General features: G+C 44.2%; 1 protein-coding gene across 1 annotated transcript in view; it reads right to left on the minus strand.

Annotated features, from left to right (window-relative positions):
* Nucleotides 1–24160, minus strand: part of DSCAM (DS cell adhesion molecule) — a 607645-nt gene that overhangs the window by 116996 nt on the left and 466489 nt on the right. The window contains exons 15-16 of the mRNA XM_063083118.1: nt 16781–16948; nt 6008–6078 (exon numbers count right to left, since the gene is read on the minus strand). Coding sequence (XP_062939188.1) covers nt 6008–6078; nt 16781–16948 — 239 coding nt within the window. The remainder of the gene's footprint in view (nt 1–6007; nt 6079–16780; nt 16949–24160) is intronic.

The raw sequence follows: 24160 nt of genomic DNA on the forward strand, positions 1-24160 counted from the left end.
CTTTGAGGCTGGAAATCAAGAGAACCGCCTGCTCAGGTTGGGGCGTGCCAGGACCCTTTGCACAGGCAGGCTGGTGGCTCCGCTCAGGGACAGAGAACAGGGGCTTGAAGGCCAATCACAGGATTAAACTAAAGAGTTTAGTTTAGTCCACTGGATAGATGCAGAGAGTTGCAGAATATATTCCAAATGGTGCAGATAAGCAGTGAAAAGTTTCATTAAAGGGATATGCATATTTTATACACACAAAAAACTAGGACGCAAATTAGTCATTTAGGGCTACCTAAGGAGTCTAACATTTTTCAAAAGAAGAGGTACCACCTCTTGTTATGAACCTTCTGCATAAAAGTGAATGATGGTGGATGGCTCATGCATTTAATGAAATATTTACTGCACTCCTGTTGAAGGTCCAGTGAACAAACAAGATGTGTCCTCATCCTCACGGGGCTTACACAGTCTAGTCAACTGTAAAGCTGAGAGGAACTAATCCTCCACTAGGTGGATGTCCAAGAGATTTTGAAATCAGTTTGTTTTTTCTCTCGTTATAGGGGAAAGAGGTTAGAGTCATTAATATGAGAAGGGCTCACAATTCCTTAAATATTTGTAAGGCATGTTGGTCTTCACAATTATTAACAAAGCTGCTATAAAACCAACTCTAGAGCCAATGGGTTAGCTCATAAAAGTAAATACAAACTTTTGTAATTTTCATAGCTTAAGGATTAAAGTGGTAGTAAAAAAAATTAAGTAAAATTTATTTCAAGCCAACCCTCTTGAATTTCAATTGATACAGGAAATAAGGGTATGGACATACCACTCAAGTTACTCTAAGGTTAAGTTCACAGTTTTGAAAGAAAATGGTAGCAAGTAAAAATATAAGTTTTGCATATCTTCTCTAACTTTAATGGGGTCGGATGAAATTTATAGCACGAGTTTGGAAGGAATAGTAAAGGAAACTAATACTTATTGAACCTTCCTATGTATGAGCTCCAGTCTTGGCACTTCACATTCATCAGCTTATCGATCGCTCAGAAGCCCAGGAGGCAGAATCAGACGGCCCTCCATCTGACACTCAGGTGCATTCAGATTTGGGGCAAATCCCTCTAACTTCAGAATCACCCTTTGTACAAAACTGGGTGTGCCCAGCGAAAGATCGACTGAGATAGTGCATGCGAAAGTTGAGCACCCTGACTGGCAGAGAGCAAATGCTCAGAAAGACAGCTGTCCCAGGAACCCCAGCTAGGCAATGCCAGTGACAGAAGGTGCCTCCAGCACTGCCTATTTCCTGGAGGAAGAGGGATTTAAATGTAGGAGTCAAGTGGAGCCTGCAGTTTAAGAAACCATTACCATGGATGTCACTGGCTATATGGCAGTTTGTCTTTAAATGGTGTACTAAGCCATTTTCCCATTGTTAGATCTCACTTCTGGAACATATAATAGGTTGTAATGATGCCTGAATTAGCTGGAATTATTTGGGATTGTGGAGATGTAACATTCTGGTTAGAAGTATTCTTCAGATTACTGAAATTTAATTAAATCCCTAAATACCCAACTTTAAGATTTTATGGAAATCATATCTCTCTTCTGTAATTCCAAATGAGAATTCTGATGGTTCTAAATAAAATTCGCAGCCAGAGGGTATGATACTGAGGAGCAAGAAAATGGTAAAATCATTCTCAGGATTTGTATTCTGAGTCATCTGTTTGGCAATTGTTCTCAGCACTATGATATTTAAGCAATTGAAAAATTTATATTTTGGGGACTGCCTGTGGCTCTACAAAGATTTCTCACTTTAAGCAAAAACAAAACAACAACAAATTTTACATCAATAAGAAAAATCTATGCCTTAAATTGCATTCTCTGGATAAATGTTTTAAGATGTCTATAATAATAAAATATTCTAAATAGTGAATATTTTATTTTATGAGTGACCATGGCAATCACACACACACACACACACACACACACACACACACAACAGGCAAATAGTTGGCAAACAAACTATCCTTAATTTGCACAAAAATGGTCTGAAACTGACCAGAAGAGAAGGTGACAAGCACTGTTAAAAGAGATACTTAAGGGGATAGACTAAAATCAGGATTTTCTGAAAAACCGAAGAATTCTTTAGTAATATAATTTTCAGGTACTTTATGAAATATATGTTAATAATAATCTATAGCTTTCAATGGTCTTTCTGATTGTGAATCAGAAACAAAACATGCCATTAAAATAAGTAGTATTTGCTTATGCAAACCCTGTTGTTTTTCAAAGAGTGTGGAGCAGGAGCTAGAAAATGAAACTTTATTGTCATTTATTTTTATTTTATTTAGAACCACTTATATTGTCTCAAGTTCCCATTAAGGCATTGCTTAGCATTTTATTTAACTCAACATATGTAAAAGTATTTAAGAGCCCTTTCTGAGCCTTCATCTTATGTAATACAGACATTTAATATGGTACTGATTCTTGGACATCTGTGATATGCAGATACCCATTTCCTATAAAACCTATCACAAAGTTACTGGACCACTATAGCCCTTTACTTTTTGACAAATAATAGTAGAAACCCATCTGTGAAGTGGCTTGTCTTTCAACACTTCAAGGGCTACTGTGATGTGGAACACATATCACTCCCAACTCACGTATGTACTCACCCACCCCTCCACTCACTTGCCCACTCATTCATTCATTCATTCATGCAACGGGTGCCAGCCACTGGGGATCAAAGATGAATAAGACACTCTTCCTTCTCACAAAACAGCAGAGGAAATGCACAGGAAACAGACTAAGGACACCATGTGATGAGAATCTCACTGAGCAATCACCAAGAGCAATGGGCAACACGGAGGATGAAACTATTCCACTTTGGAAACACGTCAATCTTCACAGAGAGTCACACGTACAACCAGAGCCTGAATCGGCAGAACTGAACAGGAGAGGTGGGCGTGCTGCAAGCAGTGTGAACAACGATGGGAAAGAAGGCAACGGCTGCGGCCAACTGAACGGGCGGGTGTCAACGGGGGAAGGTGGGGGGCAGAGGCCTGAGTCGGGGTGCTGCAGCCTGACGTTGGAGGGCCTTGAGGGTGCTACAGGATTGGTCTGTATTCAATAGGCATGGGCAACCTTTGCCAAACTTGAAAATGTTTAAATCTTAAACTTTTTAACTAAAATAAAAAGGGAAAGTTGTCTGTTTTGTTCAATACAAGGTGTTGTTACAGAGTGTTGCTTGTACAATGATAATTAGACATATTTACTATCTACCTGTAGTGTTACAGAAAGGCTGACAAGGTACCCCTTACCTTCTAGAGGTTTAGAGTCTAAAATGGCTGTTTTCCCACCAAAACCCCACAGCGACTCTCTCTTCTACTTCATGGCTCTCCACTGAGCACATCTTTTACTTCTGATCAGTTGTCCTGCGACTGTAAATGAGTTCCCTTCTTGGGCTTTCAACCACCCCTAATATTTCCATGCTGGCTGACTGATGCGGGGCTTTATCTTTTGGGCTAATTCTAGTCTCTGTCTTTCCTTACCTCCTTCTTTCTTCCCTTTTCCTCATCAGTCTCCTTTCACATAATGTATACTTCAAACTTTTATACTGTAAAACACAGGCAGGCATATTTTATTTTACTTTATTTTTTATTTATTTATTTTTTGTGCTCACTCACATGTGGGAGCTAAGAGAGAAAGAAGGCAGGAAAGAAGGACCACAGCAGTGTCATGATCCAACAGAGCAGGGGAACATTCCTAGGGCTACAAATTGGAGTTGAGGGGAGAGGGGGAAGGGGATAGAGGTTGAGGGATAACTGGGAGGGGAAAAAGGGTACAAAAGTAATTTCTGGTAATGGATATGCCCCCAGTATGAAGCTGGCCCCCACATCATGGGCAGAAGGGGGGACAATCAGCTTTGTATCTCATGAATATTCGTAATAAAAAAACCCAGTCATATATTATGCAACATATTTTACTTTACATGTACCTTAGATTACGTATAACAGCCTACAATTTGGTTGAATCAGTGACACACTTTGAAAATGCCTTCCATACACAGGCAAATGACCTGCTAAGCTGATGAGTGGGCAGTCCTTACCTCATTCAGTCAGATCACCCACTTGCCTGCCTGCCGCCGACAGGCCATGCAGCAAGGGCCCACTGCGTGGAGATACATCATGCTGCTCCGTGAACAATATATGACAATTGGTTCACAGTCTAATGAAAGCAAAGCTTCCTTTACTAGCCCACATGTTCATCCTCTTGGCACTAAGAAGAAATTTAACTGCAATTTACTGACTTTTGCTGCTGCTTTCTACAGAGAGCAAAAGGACACAATGGCTTGAAACAAGCCTCAGAAGTTCCCGTTTTTAGTTATAACAGCTGGATTCTCTGTGGACAGACACCTCTATCACGCACGACCCAAAAAGCTATTGGGGTCAGAGTAATTTAAGGGTACTTCCAAAAGTTCATGGAAAGATTCAAATTATCTTTCTGTTCTATTTTTCCACAAACTTTTAAAAGTACCCTTGTAGCTGGTCTTTTTCAGTGGCAAAATGCAAGAGAATGTGTAGGGCTAGTGGCTGAAACTTTCCAGTCTTTAACTCAGGCTAGAGTGAGTCAGCATTCTGTTTGTAGAGTGGCCTGAATGCAGTGGGGTTGTGCTTACTGAGCGCCTTTTATTATACAGTGTGTGTGAAGCCCGCAGGCGGTAGACGCGCTCATGGAGACATACAAACCCTCTTCCGCACTCCTCAGCCTTCAGTGTCTGTGCATCTAGACAGTCCCACCACGCTGGCTGCTGGAAACACACTCACTGGCTGGGGGTGAAAAAAGCTGACGCAAAGGGCTCGCTGTGTTCATGTGTGTTAATGCCAAAGGTGGTATCCATCCCCACAATGCACATACACTTTGTTACAGATGCAGGTTGTTTTATGAAAGAACCAACACCAGAGAGAAAACCAACCAACCAAAACCACTGTCTGTTTACTGTGTGTTTCCAACACACAGGTGTGTTGGGTGAGGTTTGCAGTGGTTACAAGAGGGGTGGGATTTGAAGACCTCACTGTGGCTGTTACTGCCTTCTTCTCTGGGTGAGATTGCAGAATGAGAAAAGAGGTAAGAAAAAAACACATACAATGAGAGAAATCCAGAACTGGGGTTGTAAGTATAACTTTATAGCATTCTAGATAAAATGGAACGTGGCCTGATAGTTACCTCCAAGAGCACATGGAAGGAGATGGGTTTTCACCCAGTAAGGTAAATGCCATGCTACTAACTTGAAGATCCTTGGGACAGAGGGCCCCAAAGTTCTGTTTTGTGATGAGCTTGCACTGGAACATAAATCAACACTGCTTCCTTCATCGAGAAAGTTTGCTATGAAACCACGTCAGCCGAATGAAACAACTTGCATAGTGATGCAGCTGTTTACACTGCTGCTCAAGCCTTCTTTCTCTCCCAGCAATTGGCAACAAACACTGAGCTAACCAGCAGCCAGCCTGCATCTATGGGCCATGCTCGGGATAGCCTTGCTTTGGGAGGCAGCTGAGTCAAATGTGCATTTCGCTGGTGAGGAAATTAAGAGGCTTTCTTAAGGACACAGCCAGTTAGTGGCACAGCTAGGACTTCTCTCCTTTCTGCCGTCTTGGTGGAAAATTTACTTCCCCGTGCTTGGCCACTTAGCAAAGCAGTTAGCAAAAGGTTCCCTGGGATTAAATTAGAGAGCACAGTCAGGGATGCCAGTTTTACTATGTGGGTAAAGATCAGCACTTTGGACCTCAATTGAGATACAAAGAATAAAAAAATAAAAAATAAAAAAGACACAGCAATTTGTAGATGTAGAATTTTCTGTTAAAAATATTCAAAACGTGAATAAAATATTAAATTTTAAGAAAAGGGCTTTCAATCTAATTTTGAAAAATACAAATTTCATAAAATGTAGTGTCTTGGCATCATAACACTTAACATGAGTGAAGGGCTCATCCCCGTGGAAAAGTGCCAGAATACAAGCATTTACTTGGTTTACCTTCCAGGTGACCCTGATGCTCTGAGATGAAATGGGCTCCAGGTGGACTTCCTGAGGTGGACCATCAGGAGCTGTAAGGACCAAAAACCCACAGGCAGGTTAGAACTGAGTTCCAGGGTAGACCCACGCCTACACAACCATATGCAGGCTCGGAGGACAGCCCCTGTCTGTCACAGAGAAGCGTGTTGTCAGCAGTAGTGGGTAAAATCAATTTTGCAGAGTCACTGTGTACAAAGATTACCCTGTATTTATTTGTCTTAAGGGAAAATGAATCTTGAGGACCTGCTATTGTATCTTCCTCCCAAGGCCTTTGACAACTGGATTAATCAACCCCAAGTTTGAGCAAGTTAAGGGATAAATAGGAAGTTGTAAAACAAAATGTCTTGGTGAAACTCTGTCTATGGTGTGGGTGGAAGGTCCTTCTTTTCCCTTGAAAGTATGGTTTACTGATGTGGTGCTGGGGGTTGGGGTTCTTCCAGTTGCTCAGAGCTTCTTGGGGCAAAAAAAGGGGTATTCTGCCTTTGGATTTCTTCGATTGTGTTAGTTCTCTGCACTTTCTAATTAAAAACTCTTGTGAGCCAGGGGCTCCAGCCACAGATGGTAAAAGCAAAGATGACGAAGAAAAAGTGTTCAACTCACACAACCTACTTCCAATGGCTGTGTGATTAGTCAGGGAATCACTGATAGCCAATTTCAGTTGCATTCCAGTTAGAGTCGGTTAGCATGTATAGGAAATGTGCTGCTACTTGGTGTGTGGTGAAGAAATGAGAGATCTAAAACATTTTTGCCAACCAACAGTTTACAATCTAATCAGAGCGATTGGATGCACAGCCAGAGAAAGACAACACAACACAGCATGCTCTCAGGTACCTCCTCAGAAGCAGAAGCAAACAGTAACATAAGAGTCAGAAGGAAGAGACACCTTTGGATTAAAAAATGCTTTTGGATTGACTAATACTGAGATCACTGCTGAACTGCAAAAGAGAAATTTCTGTGAATGCAGAGATGCCAGTTTGCAGAAAACTGAGGCACACATGGGAGGTGAGAAAGCAGAAGTGAGATTGGAGGTGCTCAATTTCCATGAGTTCAAGTTTCAGGATAACACCTCTGGGTTTCAAGCCACTTCCCAATGTCTCAATCCCCTCCTCTAGGCTCTCCCCTAGAAGAGAGTTACTGTTGCTTATTGCACCTATTTTTGGTACCAACAGAGGGAGATTGAGACCACAAGGGACAGACTTATGCAAATCCAGTGGCTGAGCACGCTCAGTAGGGAGGGATTATATAATACTAGTAGCCAAGCATGCTCAGTAGAGTTTATCCTTTGAATGACCTTCCACACAAGGTGCTAAAAAGCACAGAATATTCTTGAAAATGTTTGGTGCATGTGGAAGAATTTGACCAATGAGCATGTCCTAAAAAGAGACCAACTGAGCATATGCAAACCCATTACACAACCTGTTACATAACTGGGAACTGCCCTCCCTTAGTTGAATATTCATTAAATAGCATGAATATGTATTAGATAGTGAAACTATAAAAGTGGAATCCTGGTAGGAGTTGCTCACTCTCTTGGGGCCAGCCTGCACTTCACCTGAGGTGTGTATTTCTTACTTTCTATATCAAATGAGCCTTTGGCAGGCCGCTGTTCACTCTACAGCCAGCCTGCACTTTGTCTGTGAATGTGTATTTCTTTTGTATTAACTTTGGTGTGGGCCCTGCTCGGTCTCTGGAGCTATGCCACACTCTCTCTGTGAAATCTGTTTTTCTTATTTGTTACGTTAAACCTGTTCTCATTCTACTGTGACTCTGCTCTTGAATTCTTTCCTGTGGTAGAGCCAAGAACCTGGTAAGAGGATGGGGTAGGTTGAGGCCCATTATCAGGTCCCCCCAGATCCTCTCCTTTGGTATCAGAAGTAGTGAATATAAACTAATCTTGAAGAGTTTGAAAGTGAAAGGAAAGGGTAAAGATACTTTAAAGATAAAGGGTAGCTTGTAGGAAGCATGATCAAGGAGAAGATGTTTCCTGTTTTTCAAAGGAAGAGGAAGTTTTGAGCTGTACCATGATGTAGTGGCTAAGTTGAGGGGCATTTGAATCTTTCTGCCTGAGTTCAAATTCTGACTCTTTTACTTACTAGCTATGTAGGCTTTTACAAGCTACTTAATTACTCTGTGACTCAGTTTCCTCTCTCTATAATGAGAAAATAGTATTTATATTATAAAAACAATGTGCCCAGTAAATATAACCAATTATAATAATATCATTATCATTGTATGTTTTTAAATAGGAGGAAGTAAAGGGAGAGTTTAATAACAAAAGAAGGGGTAAAGTTGAAGGAGCAACATCCTGGCAGAGCCTGGAGCAGGAGCCAAGGCTGTGGAGGGAGCAGGCATGGGTGCAGATGCCTATGGGACAGGAGCAGGGAGGCAGGGACGGGAGGCCTTAGGGGGACTGACTGGTTGAGGGAAGCAGGTTCAAACCTAGTTGTCTCTTTTCTCAACAAAATAATATGAGCCAAAGCCAGGAATGAGAATGCAATGGAAAGGAAAGAGTTGTGGCTTTAGGAACACAGTAATGCTTGGGAAGTTGCCAAGGTCTATGGAAAGACTGCACACTGCCTACTGGAGCACAGCTCACAAGAAGGGTGACTCATCTTTCGAGGACAGGGTTGAGAGGAGCCAGCCTGCAGGTGACAGGCCTGTAAGACACACTGACATGGTGCAGGGCCAGAGGGTGCTTGTCCGGTGGAGGTGAACATGGGACCACAGGCAGGGGGAAGTGATGCTTGGGTCACTGCTCAGTGAGACTTAGATTTGATGGGGTGGCTGTGTTCACTGGGGAGGGCAGAGGAAGCTGATTCCACAGGCCAGGGCAGGGGACTGGGAGAGAATGGCAATGCAAAGTGCCATGACAGAAAGCTGGTTTTACAGAAAAGATGTTTACTATGATTCAGAAACAAACTTGAAGGGAAACAGCAATATTGTGGTATGTATGAAGACAAAAAGTGGTGAGAGAGGAGGAAGGAGTCGGGTCTGTGTCTGCTTTGCTCCTACACAGTCTTGTTCACAGGCCTGCAAACGCTACCTCTGAAATCTGCTCTGCGTGGCCCTTGTGCTCTGCTTTCTCTAACAGGAGAGTCCTTACAGGGGCTCTCATAGCCTCTCACACTGACACCCTGCTCCAGCCCAGCCAATCTGCCTGGTATCACTTTCTATTTAGTTCCCTAACATTAATTCCGGTCTTTCCTTTACCTCTTTAAAGGGGCATGTCCCAGTGGTGACCACCAAGCCACTGCAGGAAGTGCCCCAGGCTCTCCTGAGCTAGGGCAGTGGGGGGCCTCAGGCCTTGGTCACATCCCCCAACACGTGCAACCAGCCCAGTGCTGACCACCGAGCCACAGCAAGAAGGGCCCCAGGTTCTCAAGCTGTGGTGGTGGGGGGTGAGGGTTTTTGTCACACCCCTATGACATCTGCACCCAGCCCAACAATGACCAAACCACCAATGGAAGCCCCCCGATCTCCCTTGTGGGAATGAGGGGGGTGCCACATGTCTCAACCCCGCCCCTCCTCCTTCCTCCTTCTTCCCATTTCCCCTCTCCCCCTCCCTCCCAACTGCTCTGCAACACCCAAGAATGTTAAAAAAAAAATTAATTGAATCACATTTTCTTTAAAAAAAAAAAATAAAAATAAAATAAAATGAAATGAAATAAAGGGGGCATGGCCCCAGAGTGCACCTCACACTTCTCCCCCATGGTAATGACTTTCCACTCCTGGGACTGTGCCCTGCTTTCCTCGTCACATTTTAGTTATGCACACTCCCCAATGCACCCTGGCTCTTAGCCTCATCCAACGTCTCAGTGGAACCAAAGCACATGTGGCCCCCTGAGCGGATCTCAACCTTTGCTGTCAGGTTTCTTCTCTCTCCATCAGTTTCCTGCCCATGCCTGCGAGCCCCCACAGCAGTTTATCCCCACCTGGGCTTGGGGACCTGTCACTAGTGTTGTGCATACACTGCATATCAGTCTTTGCATGTCTCTCACCCTCCAGTAGACTCCAAGCTATGTGGCATCAGGAACCATGCTTCGAAGGTGTAAAGCAATTTGCAGATGCTGAAACACTGAGCATACATCCGTCCTGCAGCAGGTTGTGGGGACAGCTGGTTATCTGGGGTTACTGCAGCCCCTTGGGTTTATTAATTCCCCAAGTGAAAAGGTTCTGCTAGCATTGAAATTAATTTCCAGAACAGTAACCGAGGAGAGACTAGCATCCAGCTAACTGTGATAATTATCAGTAAAGCTCTGCCCCTAAGTGCTACTCACAGGGCAAGCCCTTTATGCAAGAAACTTTTGCTATCAGATCCAATGAAAACCTGTGGAATGGATTTCTCTCTCACACTGATAATTCTGTGGTCATTGAGAAGCATGTGGTTCCTCCATAAAAATCCTTCTTCAAAAGTTATTTTGTGGTCTGACAGCTAAACTAATGCTTGGTTATTTTAATTTAATTGTACTCAATCAAATTGGACAGGAATCCAGTTTGTTTAAGAACTGGAGGCAATGTCAGGACACTGCCTCATCCTGAATCCTTTAGGTGTGTCCCAGCTGAGGTCTTTGGCCTTCTCAGGAGATGGTGGACGACAGTCACAGTCTTTGTCTTCTTGTTGAGTTATATTCATAATTAAAACAAAGGTACTGCTATAGTGTTTACAAAAATGTTCTTGATTCTGCTAGGAAATACAAGGTCCATGATACAATCATGAATCTGGGACAATTGGCTTTTCCAATCTGGCATTTTATGAAGGTCCCCACTGATGTGGAGAGGGGGACAGTCCCTGTCTCAGGCACAGACTTGACGATTTTTAAGAACATAATACCTTTATTACTTAGCCTACCAGTACTTCAGTAGTTTGTTAATAATTCATTTATTGGTCTGCCTATTCTCTGAAGTGTATGCATTTGGATCTGTCCTCTCTTAAAAAATAAAGTGATAGAAAAAATCCAAATAAACCAAAAGAATATAATCAATGTACACACATTAGAGCTGGGCCCAATATAATTGGAAAGGTTTTTTGCTTGCTTGTTTGCTTACAAAGGGCACTATATTTTCTACATTAAGTTCTAAAACATTCTAAGAAAAACTTTTAAATTATACAAAAAATTAGTATTCTTTCAGAATTTTAGTGCTTTCCATACAGATCTTAAGCCATAATTTTTTTCATAGGCTCTCATCTCATTGCAAATGGTTTCTGCGAAATTATAGTCCAAGGCAGATTTAATTTATACTACTAAAAATATTGAGAATCAGCCATTAAGTATATGCATTTATTTAATTAAATTTGAAACTATATTTGACACCTCAGTGGGAATCACTGTCAAATTTTGATCTCTAGTTTTATTAGGGAATTTATAGTAGGCCTTCTATGTGCCAGGTCCTAAACTAGGCAAAACCCGGGGTACAAAAGTGGGTATAAAAATAGAAAAGAAGTGAGGAGCAACTGCATGATTTCAGAACCCCATATTCATCTGCAATAGAAGTTGGGTGGGTGAGAGGCATGCTCTTTTTGGGGTAAAGAGACTAAGACAATGTTTTGTAAAAATCAAAATAAAATAAAGAATACCTAACGCCCAGATGGGGAAAGGCTGAATTCATTGCTATTTATTAAATAAAAAGCTCATTCATTTAAATTGTTTATTTATTGAGCACTTATTATGTGCCAAACCCTGTTCTAGGTGGCGAGGAGACAGTTCTGAACAAAACAGAACTCCTGACCTTGTGGGAAGAGACTAAAAACAGACCATAAACAAAATAAACCAACAACGCATACAGCATATTGGGTGGTGACACATGCCATTTTTAAAAACTAGAGTGTTCGGGGAAGGAGGAGAGATCAAGCATGCCAGAGCGGGCAGTGGGCTGCAATTTAAGAGGGTGCTCAGGATAGGAATTACTCAGAAGATGATATGCGAGCAAAGATTTGAAAGTGGTAAGGGAGAAGAGGAAAGGTCATTTCAGACCATTCCAGAACACGCCAGGATAGCTGGCAGGTGTATTCTCTGTGCATATGAGGAACAGCAAAGAGGCCAATGATTTCTTTAGGTTTAATTTACAAAGTTTCTCCAAACCACAGATGGACGGGAATGGCAATGAACTATCGAAGCAGATTGCTGAAGTCTTCACAGGTGTGGGCGCGCCTGGTTCTTCTCTCTGGATGAATGCTGTGCATTTGACTTTCTTGTTGACAGTATACCAATGCCACACTTGTCCCTAATGTGCACTGCTATCCCCGTGCTTATTTTACATGTTCATGCCATCAGCCCTCACTATATCCTCTTCTCCTCATCTCCAGCTCAGCACACAGAAAACTCTTCTTTCAGGTCAGAGCTGCAGCTCTGGAATGTGATGGAAGATGACACAAGGACCATCCACCCAGTGCAGATCCATTGGAAACCCAATGACTCTGTGTTGTAAACCTTCCATAATGCAGATCTTCCCGTTCTCTGATGGGCTGTGAAAATTCAGTGGTTTTTCAGTGAGGTCCTGCCTAATTGAACTTCCATGTTCTATGCACAGATTCATAATGCAAATGATGAAGGGATCAGCCACCTCAAACTCGGTCACAAGGCACTAAGTGACACGTGACATTCAGGGTGCAGCTGCTAATGGGGAAGTTGGTCTTTGGTGAGGGTCAGATGAGGATGTGACTTGCTGATCCATGTCAAAGGGACCTGGCGAGTCAGGCAGACTTTTGGCCCATTAAGAGCTGATCTCATTAACTCTGACAGTGTCTCCACTTATTCTCTTGACTTCTCTTTTTGGAAGGCCAAGGGTTGTTAGGAGGAGTTGAGAAGAGTGTGCTAAATGATGTGGTTTCTGCTACATGGCTTTTCTGTGGGGTCAAATATGTTAAAGTGGTAATGATAAATGCATTTGTGCACTTTAACATAAAAAAAAAACCCACAAAAAACAAAAAACAAACAACAAACAAAACCCCAGCTCAGTACTGCGGCACTGGAACAATGTTATTTTCCAGCATTAGGTAGGGTCTCTATGTAAATGGAAGAGATTTCTCCTTCACTAAGCTTTGCAATGGGCACAGCAGGAATCCAAAACTGAAATTCCCATGGTAATGAGACCTAAATCAGAGATCTGTAAACGTTTTCTGTAGAGGGCAGGATAGTAACTATTTTAGGCTTTTTGGGTTACACACAGTCTCTGTCACGTCACATTTTCTTCTTTTAAAATGTAAGAACTATTCTCAACTCTAAGTTTGTATGTGAGATCTGGTCCACAGGCTGTATAGTTTGCTGACCTCTACTTGAAAGGAGGTTAGGAACGATGGCTAATGGAAGGCAACCTAAAGGGTAACTGCAACATAGTTAACTCCGTCTGGCTGCTGCCAAGCAGGAACTCAAGAGCAAATAAAAATGTACATTTTGATCTGAAATGTCCAGGTTTAAAATATTGACACCTGATGCAAAAGTCTTGCACAACATTAGGCAGACCCAAACCAAACAGATCTGCAGGTTTAATCCGCTGTGGGCTGGTTCATGACCTGGGACGTGCCCCATTTCAGCAAGACGGGATTCGGGAACCTCAGGCTCAGGTGCTTCCCACAGTTGGCAGATGGGGATCTGAAGGGTGGGTCTTATTCCTTTGTCTTTCTTCAATCTTCCAGCCCTACCCTTTTGCCTTTGTCTACTTTTCTTTATGATGCCTTTGTCTTAGTCCTTTTGAGCTTCTATGATAAGAAACACTAAACTGGTGGCTTATAAACGAGAAATTTATTTCTTTCAGAAATTTATTCCTATAGGCTGGAAAGTCCAAGATCAAGACACCAGCAGATTTGGTGTCCGGTGAGGGCTCCCTCTTCTGGTTCACAGATAGTACCTTCTCCCCAAGTCCTCACATGGTAGAAGGAGCAAGCGAGCTCCACTGGCTCTATTTTACAAGGGCATTAATTTTATTCACGAGGGTGGAGCCTTTATGAGGTAAGTAGGTCATAAAGGCTGGGAATTAGGTTTCAACATATGAATTTTGGAGGGACACAAACATATAGACTATAGCATCCTTTAAAATCTCAGTGTGGGTTTAACTCCCAGCATATGTTCTCGCCCCACACACTGCTTATTGTTAGGCCCATTCTAAAGACAATCCTTTGAGAAACGTTTATAAGTATTTATCCCACACATACTGAGCAATCTCCCTTATTTCAGACACACACAAGGGATAGAAATACGAGGAGCGTATAGCCCCTCATGCCAGAGACTTGGGCAGTACATTATGGTAAAAATGAGGGGATCTACAGATTCCAGAAGCTTCCATCTGAGGATTCTCACGGCTTGAAGGATGATCTTTTATTTAGGGGGAAAAGAAACAGTAACAATGAGGAAAGGTCATCTCAAGATGGCTATATCTCCTAAAAAGATGGGCCTTTGGGCCCTCTTCCAGCCACTGCCAGTGACTCTACTTAGGGTGTCTAAAATGACTTTTTCATTTCAGTCGTGTAAACCTATGCAGCAAGACAAAGACAGGTTCTATTTTGTACTTTCCTTTGCTAGAGGCTGTTCTCTTCCTTGCATTTTACCTTAGCTCATCTGCATACGAAATGAGAGCAGCCATTTGGGCTGCTACAGCCTGCACCCAGGTAAAATCCAAAAGACTGGCCCAGGAGCCAGCAAGGCAGCAGCTTCATCGGTCTGCAGAGATGCCAGGCAGCTGCCCTGCAGACCGGCACCCTGGCGGCTGTTCACCTGGCCTCCTGGCTGTGAGAGATGCTGCCATGGCAACATCCAGCTGCACGGAGGACACAGGAAACGAAAGGAAAAGCCACAGCAGCAGCATTAATGGTGGCAATCAGAACAGCAGCTGCAAAATCACTCCTGGAAAAACGTGGTTGCCCTAAGAAGTTGTCAAGATGGGGCAGGATCAGAAAGGGGGTGAAGAGGAAAGGAGAAGGTTGAGCAGGGAGTCAAAGGTTGCATCTTGGGTTAAAGGATGGGGGCAGTTTATTCTCCCACATAATGAAATCCCAGGAAGTTAGTGGGTTGTTTAAATAAATTTTATAAGATTCTGTTTTTGCAAGAGCATCTTAACACTCATTTTCCAGTTATTTCTGAGACATGCAAAGTACATGTAGAACATGGAATTGCTTCTGCAAATGACCAAATGTATGTGTGTGAGGAGAAGAAAGGCACTGTCATGTGCTTTGGCAGATGACAAATAAGGAAGAGAGTATCCAAGCATCAGAGATGACTCACCCCCAACACTTAAGCATAAAGGCATTCAGTCACCCACTCCTGAAACAGTTTTCAAAAACTAATGTCTTCCAGCATTGAGAAATGGGCACTCCTCGGTAGGTCAGGAAAAATTGTACATTTTAACCTATTCTCTTGAGGGCTATATTGACTACACTTATCAACAGAATTAAAATGTTACATTTGATTTGACTCAGCAATTCTACTTCTTGGAATTTAACATAAAAACATCTTAGAAATGGTAAAAGATATACCACAAGGATGTTCATTACAGTGGTTTATACTAATAAAAACTTGAAAATAAGTGACATGTCTAACGATACTGGGTCTGTTAAATAAATGGTGGGAGATGCCATTACAAATTGTAGAAAAGTATTTAAAAGATACATGTACAAACTCAATGTTAATAAGGTAACCGAGAAGGAGATGGTGGGTAGCAAGTCGGGAATGACCCCAGTGAGAGCTGAAACAAGTGTCCAGTTGACTCTTAGTCACGGGGGATGATGATTACTTTACTCTTGGTGATGGAAATGAGGATCTGAGATAAGCTTCCACCTGCACCACAACAGGGAGTGGCTGATCAGCTCTGATTGCTGGAAGGAAAAGAAAAGGTAGGTTTGGAGCTGGACACTCCTTTCCCTCCAAGAAATGAGACAGGCGTTAGCTTCTTACCTTTTCCCCTCAGAGTAGACCAAAGGCATGACTTCCTCCTCTCCTGCTAGGAGGTAAGCTGACAATCAGCATCCTGTGACCACTGCCTGATTGCTCAGTCCTCTACAAACCAGCAATGTCATGCCGGTAACCAACCACATGTAGACCACAGTGTTAAGGGGTGCGTGTACACTTGTGCATGTGCACATATCGTGGCTCAGCGTGCATACACATGTGTGTGAGTAATGAAACAGGTTAAAACATGATTTAGCAGGTTGTAGGAGCAGGTTCCAAGTTAGCTCTAGGTGAGAGGATGATGGAAGCTGTTTTGCCTTCTTCAAAAATCCTTATTTCGATCTCCTAAATTTTCAGTGCTGAATATGAAATACTTTGTAACAGGAGGAAGAGCAATAAAACTTATTATAAAGATATGATACTATTATAAAAATATTATTAACATTAAAAAAATGTTTCTCATCAGGAATGTTTCTACTGAATATTTTTTCTAGCTAATAAAAAAATCTGTACCCCCCCTTTCTTCCCCCATGAAGAAGGCACTCGTGCCGTTAGCTAAGTGTTCTTTGTTCATTCCACACTAGACCTCACGGGTCTCAGGCAAGAAATGCCCGCATGGTTCTATTATCAACCTGGGTTCCATGCATCCAAGCAAAGGAGTTGTAAAGTACTGTGACTCTTTGAATCTGGCCAAGTCGCTAGCTTCGTGTGTCTTTAAGTCTTGGATATGAGAACCTGGCACTGAGTCCTACTGAGGAGCAGTGCCTTCCAAGCGGGAGGCAGGGCACTGCCTGTGATTTCTGCCAGCTCAGCCCTGGGGGGCAGCACCGAAGCCCCCCACAAGAGCCCACCTTACCTGCCTCATCTGCCGTGATGGTGAGCTCGTTGCTGGGCTCGCTCTTGCCAATCCGGTTCTTGGCGTACATGCGGATGCTGTAGGTGGAGGAAGGGTGGATATCAATGATGGTGGCCGAGTTCAGCTGAGGGGAAACATCTTTGGTTCTCTGAGCAGAATCCCAGGAGTCTTTGGGGTTTTGTTTTTCAAAAAAGAAGAGATAGAGATGTTGAGTTTTTTCCCTCTGCTTTTGAAAGTTCACAAGTAGGAATTTAAAAAAAAAAAAGAAAGGAGAGAAAGAAAAATGACAGCCAAAGTGAATTCTCAATGCAATGTTCACTGTTTTCCAGCAGAGTTGGCCATCAGAGGGGACATGACATCACACACTCATTATCCACACTGTGGGGACAAGGGGCAGTGGGCAAGCCGAGTGAGCACAGCACAGTGACAGGGAGATCATGGAACAGAAATACAGCTGGTGGGACTGTGCCAGTGGAGTGGGAAACAGCTGCTTGTACCCGTTGTGCAGGACAATAAAGCCAGTATGGTATGGACATTCCCCACTCCCCCGACATCCCTAGCTCCTTTCTTCCCCAAACAGAAATGATAAAAATGAAATAATCCCATACAAACCAATCTCTATTTCCAGTATAAACACTGTTTACCAAGCATATTTCTCAACTTTAATTTTTAAATCATTTAGTCTCAAATCATTATTTTTCAACCACAGCTAGTTTTAACAATAGCACCTGTGTGAAGTTATTGACTCTGTGACAATTTGTACCTGGTGACTTTAGGGTTTCAACAAAGGATGAGGATCTCAGTAAAGGGTTCTTATATCAATAGAATCTGGGAAGTTGCAGATTGGGGACAGGTGGTGAAAAGCTAGTGTTGCTTGTAGAACAAAGAAGCCCTGAGACAGTGGATGGAGATGTTGCTGACGTACACCACCCTCCCCAGTGTCCTTGTCTGTGGTGCTGTCACACTTGCAAGTCTCTAAAGGGTATTCTGTGTTTCCTACTGGGTTCTAAGCCCCATGAGGGCAGAGGCCACAGTCACCCTACTCAGTCCTGTATCCCTGGTGCTAGCACAGTGCCCGGCACATAGCAGACAAACCATAAACGTGTGGTTAATAGACAAATAGGTAAATGGCAAGTGCACGGACCTCTGAGTCTTGGGAACGGTGCCACCACCGTGTCATCTTAGTGATGTTGAGGAAGCTGCTCTGTCCAGAAGTGAACAAAAAATGCAAGGCACTTTCTGGACTTGAAGAAAAAAATATGCAGCTTAAAGAGAGCTTTCGAATGCTCTAACTTCTCAGGCAAAGAAGCATAATAGAAACCGACAATTAATATTGCATATAAAAGAAAAAGCATCTTTTGAGTCAAGAAGAGCAGAGATGGTGGCATGTCATGGAAGAGAATATGTGGCAAAAATATCAGATGCTGGAAGGGAAGAAGAATGTGGTTCAACAGATTCAACAGATTTCAGTGATGGAATGACACAGAATCACGATCTTCGTCCCTCAGAGAGAAAGCTGGGCCTTCTGGAGAAGACACTGGGGACAGTGGGAAGAACTCCAGGCACTGTGGGACACAGAGACAGACACTTGCTAAGTAGCCCCAGGAGGAAGTGGGCGCTGTGGGGAGTGATGGCTCTGCCCAGGAATACAGAGGTTTCTGGAACTGAAAAGGCCAGAGAAGACACCACCGTCTTCCCTGGAGAATGTGTCTGGAGGTGATTGAGAGCCGGAAGAGGGAGGGGACAGCCCCCCCGTCAGTCTAGTTGCTGGGACCCCCAGCATCCATCCACTGCAGTTTCTTTTAACCCAGTCCACACCTCCTCAGTATAGTACCCTTGTTACATAATCTCCCAGTGTGACGTGTAAACCCTCCTTGAAGGTACACTTGCTTTCTGCCTCTAAAAACCACCCTCCACTCTCTTCACTGGGCCAGAAGACCTGTTGTGAATCCCCACAGCAATCCCATCCCTGTCCCCCATCCATAGCCTTGCCCCAACATCCCCATTCACACCTGCCGCCTTGGCTCTGGGATTCCCATGTGTACGTTTCTCTCGCGATGTACTCCTAACAGTCCTTTCATTGTGTTCAATGTACATTCTTACTGGTTCTATGTGTATTTCAGTCTGCAATTTCATCTTCCTATCAAGGCACTGTGTTAGGCATTTTACAAAGGTGACTTCTGCAGTCCCTAAATCCATGGGCACACTGGGAACACCTTGGAACTTTTTGACAACTGTGTTTTCAGACCTACTAAATCAGAATCTCTGGGGAATGGTGCCTAGAAACCTGTGCTTTTAAAAAGCTTCACTGTCCAGGTCATTCTGATAGACAGCTAAAGTTTGGACAAAGTGTTTTATTTGATTGAATCCTTAAATGTCCTGTTGAGGTAGGGGTTTTTATTTTCATTGTGGAGGTCAAGAAACTCAGGCCCTGTCACATAGCTGATAAGAAGTGGGACTGGGATTTGATCTCACCTGTGTTATCCCCAAGCTCAAGGTCATTTTCCTATAGCAAATGACCTTCACATATTCTCTGAGGACAACTAATGAGACTGGAGTTCAATCTTTCCAGACACCTGCGGAAAGTCTCCTATGCTTAGAGGAAGACCTTGTGACAAGCCACGACTTGGCTTACTGGTGAGAAGGTGCCATGAGGAGAAACAGTTCGGTCACATACCAGGGAGGGGAACTTCGGCCAAGAATTATTGTAACACCTGCGGGTTCTCAGGAAGAGCAGGAGGGCTGTACAAGGTCACACCAGTAGCCCGCCTTAGAAAGGAGCTGTCAGAAGCATTCATTGAAAAAGAAGGGAGGATTCCGTGGCTGCTCCAGAGGGACCAGTGGTAGAAGAGACCAGGGAAGTTCAGAGTCCCACACCTGCCTCTGCAATTCCCATGAGGAGCCCACGTGCTTGTTCTGGGTGCTCGCTGGGAGCTCAGGAGGTTAGATGCCCCAAGTCTGGAAGACGGCAGATCATCAAGGACAAATGTAAGAGGGTGAACTTGGTCTGCAGAAGGGCTGTTAGAGGCCAAGGACCAGAATGACTGAGGGTGACTGATAGTTCTGGAGACAGAATTACAAAAAAGGCTGAAAAATTAAGAGTTAGTGCAGAGAAAGACCAGGCCCACTGCACTGGCTAACAGGAGGGAGGCAGATGGAGACAGGAGCCCCTTTCACTCTGTCTTCTTCTCCATCAAGGATAATAGTCCTTGTGTATAATTAAAATGGGGTCAGGAAGCCTGAGAGAGGAGAAGGGCATGAAGAGACATCCACCCACCTGCTAAAGAGAGTTTGTACTTCCTGGCCTGGATGGTTACATTCCAGGACACGAGGGAGCTTTTCAAGGGACTGAAGCCCATTCAAAGATCTGTGAGGCATGTGGAGAGGGGAGAGGTACCAGGAGACCGGACATGGGGACGTGGCTGGCGGTGTTCCAAAGAAGGGGAGGGAAGGAGTTGGGTGTAACAGACTACAGGCTGATGAGCCAGAGTGTCACCAGGACCGATGCTGGAAGGGATTGTTAAAGGGGCTCTTGGTGTCACATAGAGGAGAAGCTGTGGTCACTAGGAACCAGGTAATGTAGTAACCAACGCAACCCGTGCAATTGCAGAATAGGAAGAGAAGGAGAATATTTAGAACGAGGGCGGCATACCTCCACCATGTTTGTGCCTGGTTAGACAACACCTCGGGTATCGCCACTGGGCATGGCCAGGGTGGGAGGGTCAGGAGACGGCTGCAGGAGATACCAGTAAAGGGTCTTGGGAATTTTAATTTTTCCTAGCAAACCAAGGGGAGTCATCTGTCTTCAAATCCTGAAGGGGTATCTTTTGGCCAAAGCATTTAAAGGTGGGAAGAGGGCCAGGAAGGTCTATTTTGGTGTAATAAATGTAAGAACTTGTAGTAGTCACAGGACAGGCCAAAGACAGGACTGTGCTTCCTCATGACTAGTGAGTTCCTGTTTCTGGGATTGTTCAAACACAGACTGAAAGGTCACTTGCAGGAGCTCTCTTTGTTAAGAACGTGAAGTGCTTTAATACACCAATAATATATTGTTTAGCAAATTAACAAGAGGTAGTGGAAAGCATCTTTTGGGGATGATTCCCTTCATTGCCTAAAACAGTATTTGAGAGTCAAGAATTCACTTAATGTTCATGATGAGTCTAGTACGTACACCAGGCAGTGCGTATGGTGCAGGGACATAGTGCAGGGCTTGCCAGATGCAGTCCCTGCCCTCAGGGGTCACCAGGGCCCTCCTTGGGGATGGGGAGCTTCCCAGTAGGGGGCAGGTATTAAATAAACAGTCAGAGGCCCACCAAGTGTTCCAAACATACAGGGTGCTATAAGTAGAGAAGGGGAGTGGGTAGTCAGGGAAGGCTTCCTGGAAGAAGTGGCATTTAAGCTATGATTTGAAGGATCAGTTTTCCATGTACTCAGCCTATAAATTGTACTCACATAAATTATGGTTATACTTTTTATACACCAAAAACTTATTGAGGAAGCAAGTAATACATGAAAATGCCAACTAACACACCTCTTATAGCACTGAGTACAGTTGTTATCTGCTGTCAGAATAGCTCCTTCCTCCCAGGTCATTCACACTAAAAGTGATGGAGGTATGGGGAGGCCCTGGTGGAGACCTTGGCCATGGGGCTGAACCTGCCTGTCCCATGGGCTTTTCCAAAATGACTCTCCTGGGCTCATTCCCACCCTTAAACTGCCTTGCTCCAGGGCTGCATAAACATCTTCGCCACACAGTTGTTCCTTTCTCTGGTTGCTGGTAGAGTGTGAAAGATAGAAAAATATCCCTCAGTCCTGACTCTACTCAGCTTTATAGATAAGGAGCTTTCTTATTTTGGTTATGTAGAACCTGAGAAATTTGTACATTTAAAGACACTGTTGGTAATAAAGATGATTCCTGAATGATTTCAATGGCATGTAAATTAAGCGCAGCAAATATTTACTGCACAATCTACATGTCAGCCATTGTGCTAGGTGCTTGGGATCTAGGCAAAATCAGAGCCCTGTCTTTGGGAAGCTTATGAGACCGTGGGGAGATAAGTGAGGATTTTTGAAGGGTGGACAAGTAGTTTAACTAACACAGGTGGTTATAGAGGTATTTTACTTGTAAGCATTTTCGTACATGATTGAGCAACATGAAAAGCGACCACTTATTAGATGATGACTGTGCAGTCAGTGGGTTAATTGTTTTATGTATTCTCTTCCTAAAGAGTTTCTGCCAAATGTCCATTGAGGGCCTTTCATGTTGGGGGCAGAGTGAGGTTTTGGAGAAATGGGCTGGGGGAAAATAGACCTTCCAGGCACAGGGTGTGGAATATACTAAAAAGCATATGTACTTCACAGGGCCTGGTTTTCCAAAGCCTTGCAGTTTCAAATATTGACCTTGCGGAGGACTGGAAATTTTCCTCAGGCTATAAAGTCTCTGTTGCAAGATAAGAATTGTGGCACAGCAAGGTTGCTGGCTCAAAGATGGATTAGTTACTGCTTGATATGTGTAGATACTGGAAAATTTCTGGAGGGAGAAGGAATGTTTGCTAAGATCAAGCTGTTGTTGATAGGACCACTTAATTGTCTACTGGAATGTCATCTGGCTTGTTTCACTGAAAGTTAACAGCGTATATTGTTAAACTATAATCCCACCTATGTTCTCTTCCTGTAACTTCCTGGTCTGGAAAATAAATGCGGGAAGAGAACCCCAACTCAGGGTTAATTTCCTGAGGAAGGATTGCCTCTTGCTGGAGGTTCCCAGGGAAGTTAACCACTTTGGGGCTTCTCACTGCTCAGAAGAGATGAGCTTTGAGTAATCCTTTGCATCTCCATCACCCAGGGGAAGTGGGGTAACAAATCTGTGGGGGGCAAAACAACACAAAACAACAGGGAGTCCCAAGGAGCTTCCAGTCTGGTTGAGATGAGATACATTTATCAGTACATTAATCAATAACCACAGGGACAGGTATATGACAAGATGTAATGGCACCTGCCAAGTATAAAAGGGAGAGGAAGTCATGTGAGCACATGCAAAGTGGGATCTAAGGACAGGTGGTGACCGTGTGGTCCAGGGAAGGGCGGCCTTCCAGCCAGAGGGCAGCCTGTGGCTTGGGAGGGCTCCTCTCCCCAGCCCTTGGAGGTAGATGTGGTGGTGTCCCACTTCACAGATGAGAGAGGCAGAAGGCACCCAGCTGGTAGGACACAGGCCCTGCAGCAGATCTGGCACAGGCTGGACCCCAAACCCCCTTCCTGAGCCATGGATGTCCCCAGCATCTGGCAGTGGCTGGTCCTCCCTGAAGACAGCAGAGGCACCAGGCTGCTCCACTACAAGAGGCTCCCTGTGTGCTCCAGTGCCAAAGGGCATGGGCGGCATGCAGCCCTTCGGCTTGGTGTGCGTACCCCTTGTTCTTGGTCTCTAGCTGTGGCTCTGAGGCAGTGAGCTCAGCCACCTGTCTTTCTCACTGGCATTTCCAATCTAGCAAGTCTTGGACACTAGTTCTCCAACTACTACTCCTGATCGGATCCATCTTCTTTCTAACCCCCAAATTCTACTTTCCCAAATTCCTTATTAGGCACACTGTGGCATCTCTGTGGTCCCACCTTACACCACCATCTGGTCTGTCCCCATATGAAATATTTCCTCTCTCCTGACCTGCCTTTTCCAGCTGCCTTGAGCTTGATTTTTTACTACAGCTTCAGATCAAAGGGTACTAAATTGGTCACCATGTGCATCTCTAGTAATGCACAGTGCCCAGAAAGTGAAAAATAAGGCTGCTTTGTGGCCACTAAGAATTTTACTAACCCTTCTCACCCTGACGGGTCTCTAATTCCTCATCTCTTTTATGAGACACAGTAAAAATTTTGACTAGAAGCCACGGCAGTAATATTCTACCCTCAGCTTGAAGGATCATAAAGTTCAAAATGGCCCTGGCAGTGTCCCTTTGTGGTCAGCCATAGCACACCTGCAGTGGCCCGGCCTGGTGGAGCACTCTGGGTGCAGCAGAAGGCTGTGGCACTGCAGGGGGTGGCTGCAGAGTGAGCAGCAGCTCTGCTTTCTCTGCACAAACCATCACCGCACAGCTCCCAGACACACACCAGCCAGGAACTGCATTGCCCAACGTGCCACACACAGGTCATAGGACTTGGGCTCCCATGCACTCACGCCCCTGGGGACAGGGAGGCGAAGAGGAGCAGGCAAGGTAGAAAAGGTGGCACCAGGGGCCTGGCTCTGTGGGCAGCTGCCTGCTTGCCAGTGCATGGCCGGAACGGTGGAGAGGCCAGAGGGAAGCAAGACCAAGGTCCTGGCGGGCTCAAAAGGAAAGAGCAGAGCTTGATGCAAAACTCCATCCACTCCCACTGGGGGAAGCCCAGAGG

Source organism: Cynocephalus volans, chromosome 1 (genome assembly GCF_027409185.1).
Source record: "Cynocephalus volans isolate mCynVol1 chromosome 1, mCynVol1.pri, whole genome shotgun sequence".
In the NCBI taxonomy this organism is placed as follows: domain Eukaryota; kingdom Metazoa; phylum Chordata; class Mammalia; order Dermoptera; family Cynocephalidae; genus Cynocephalus; species Cynocephalus volans.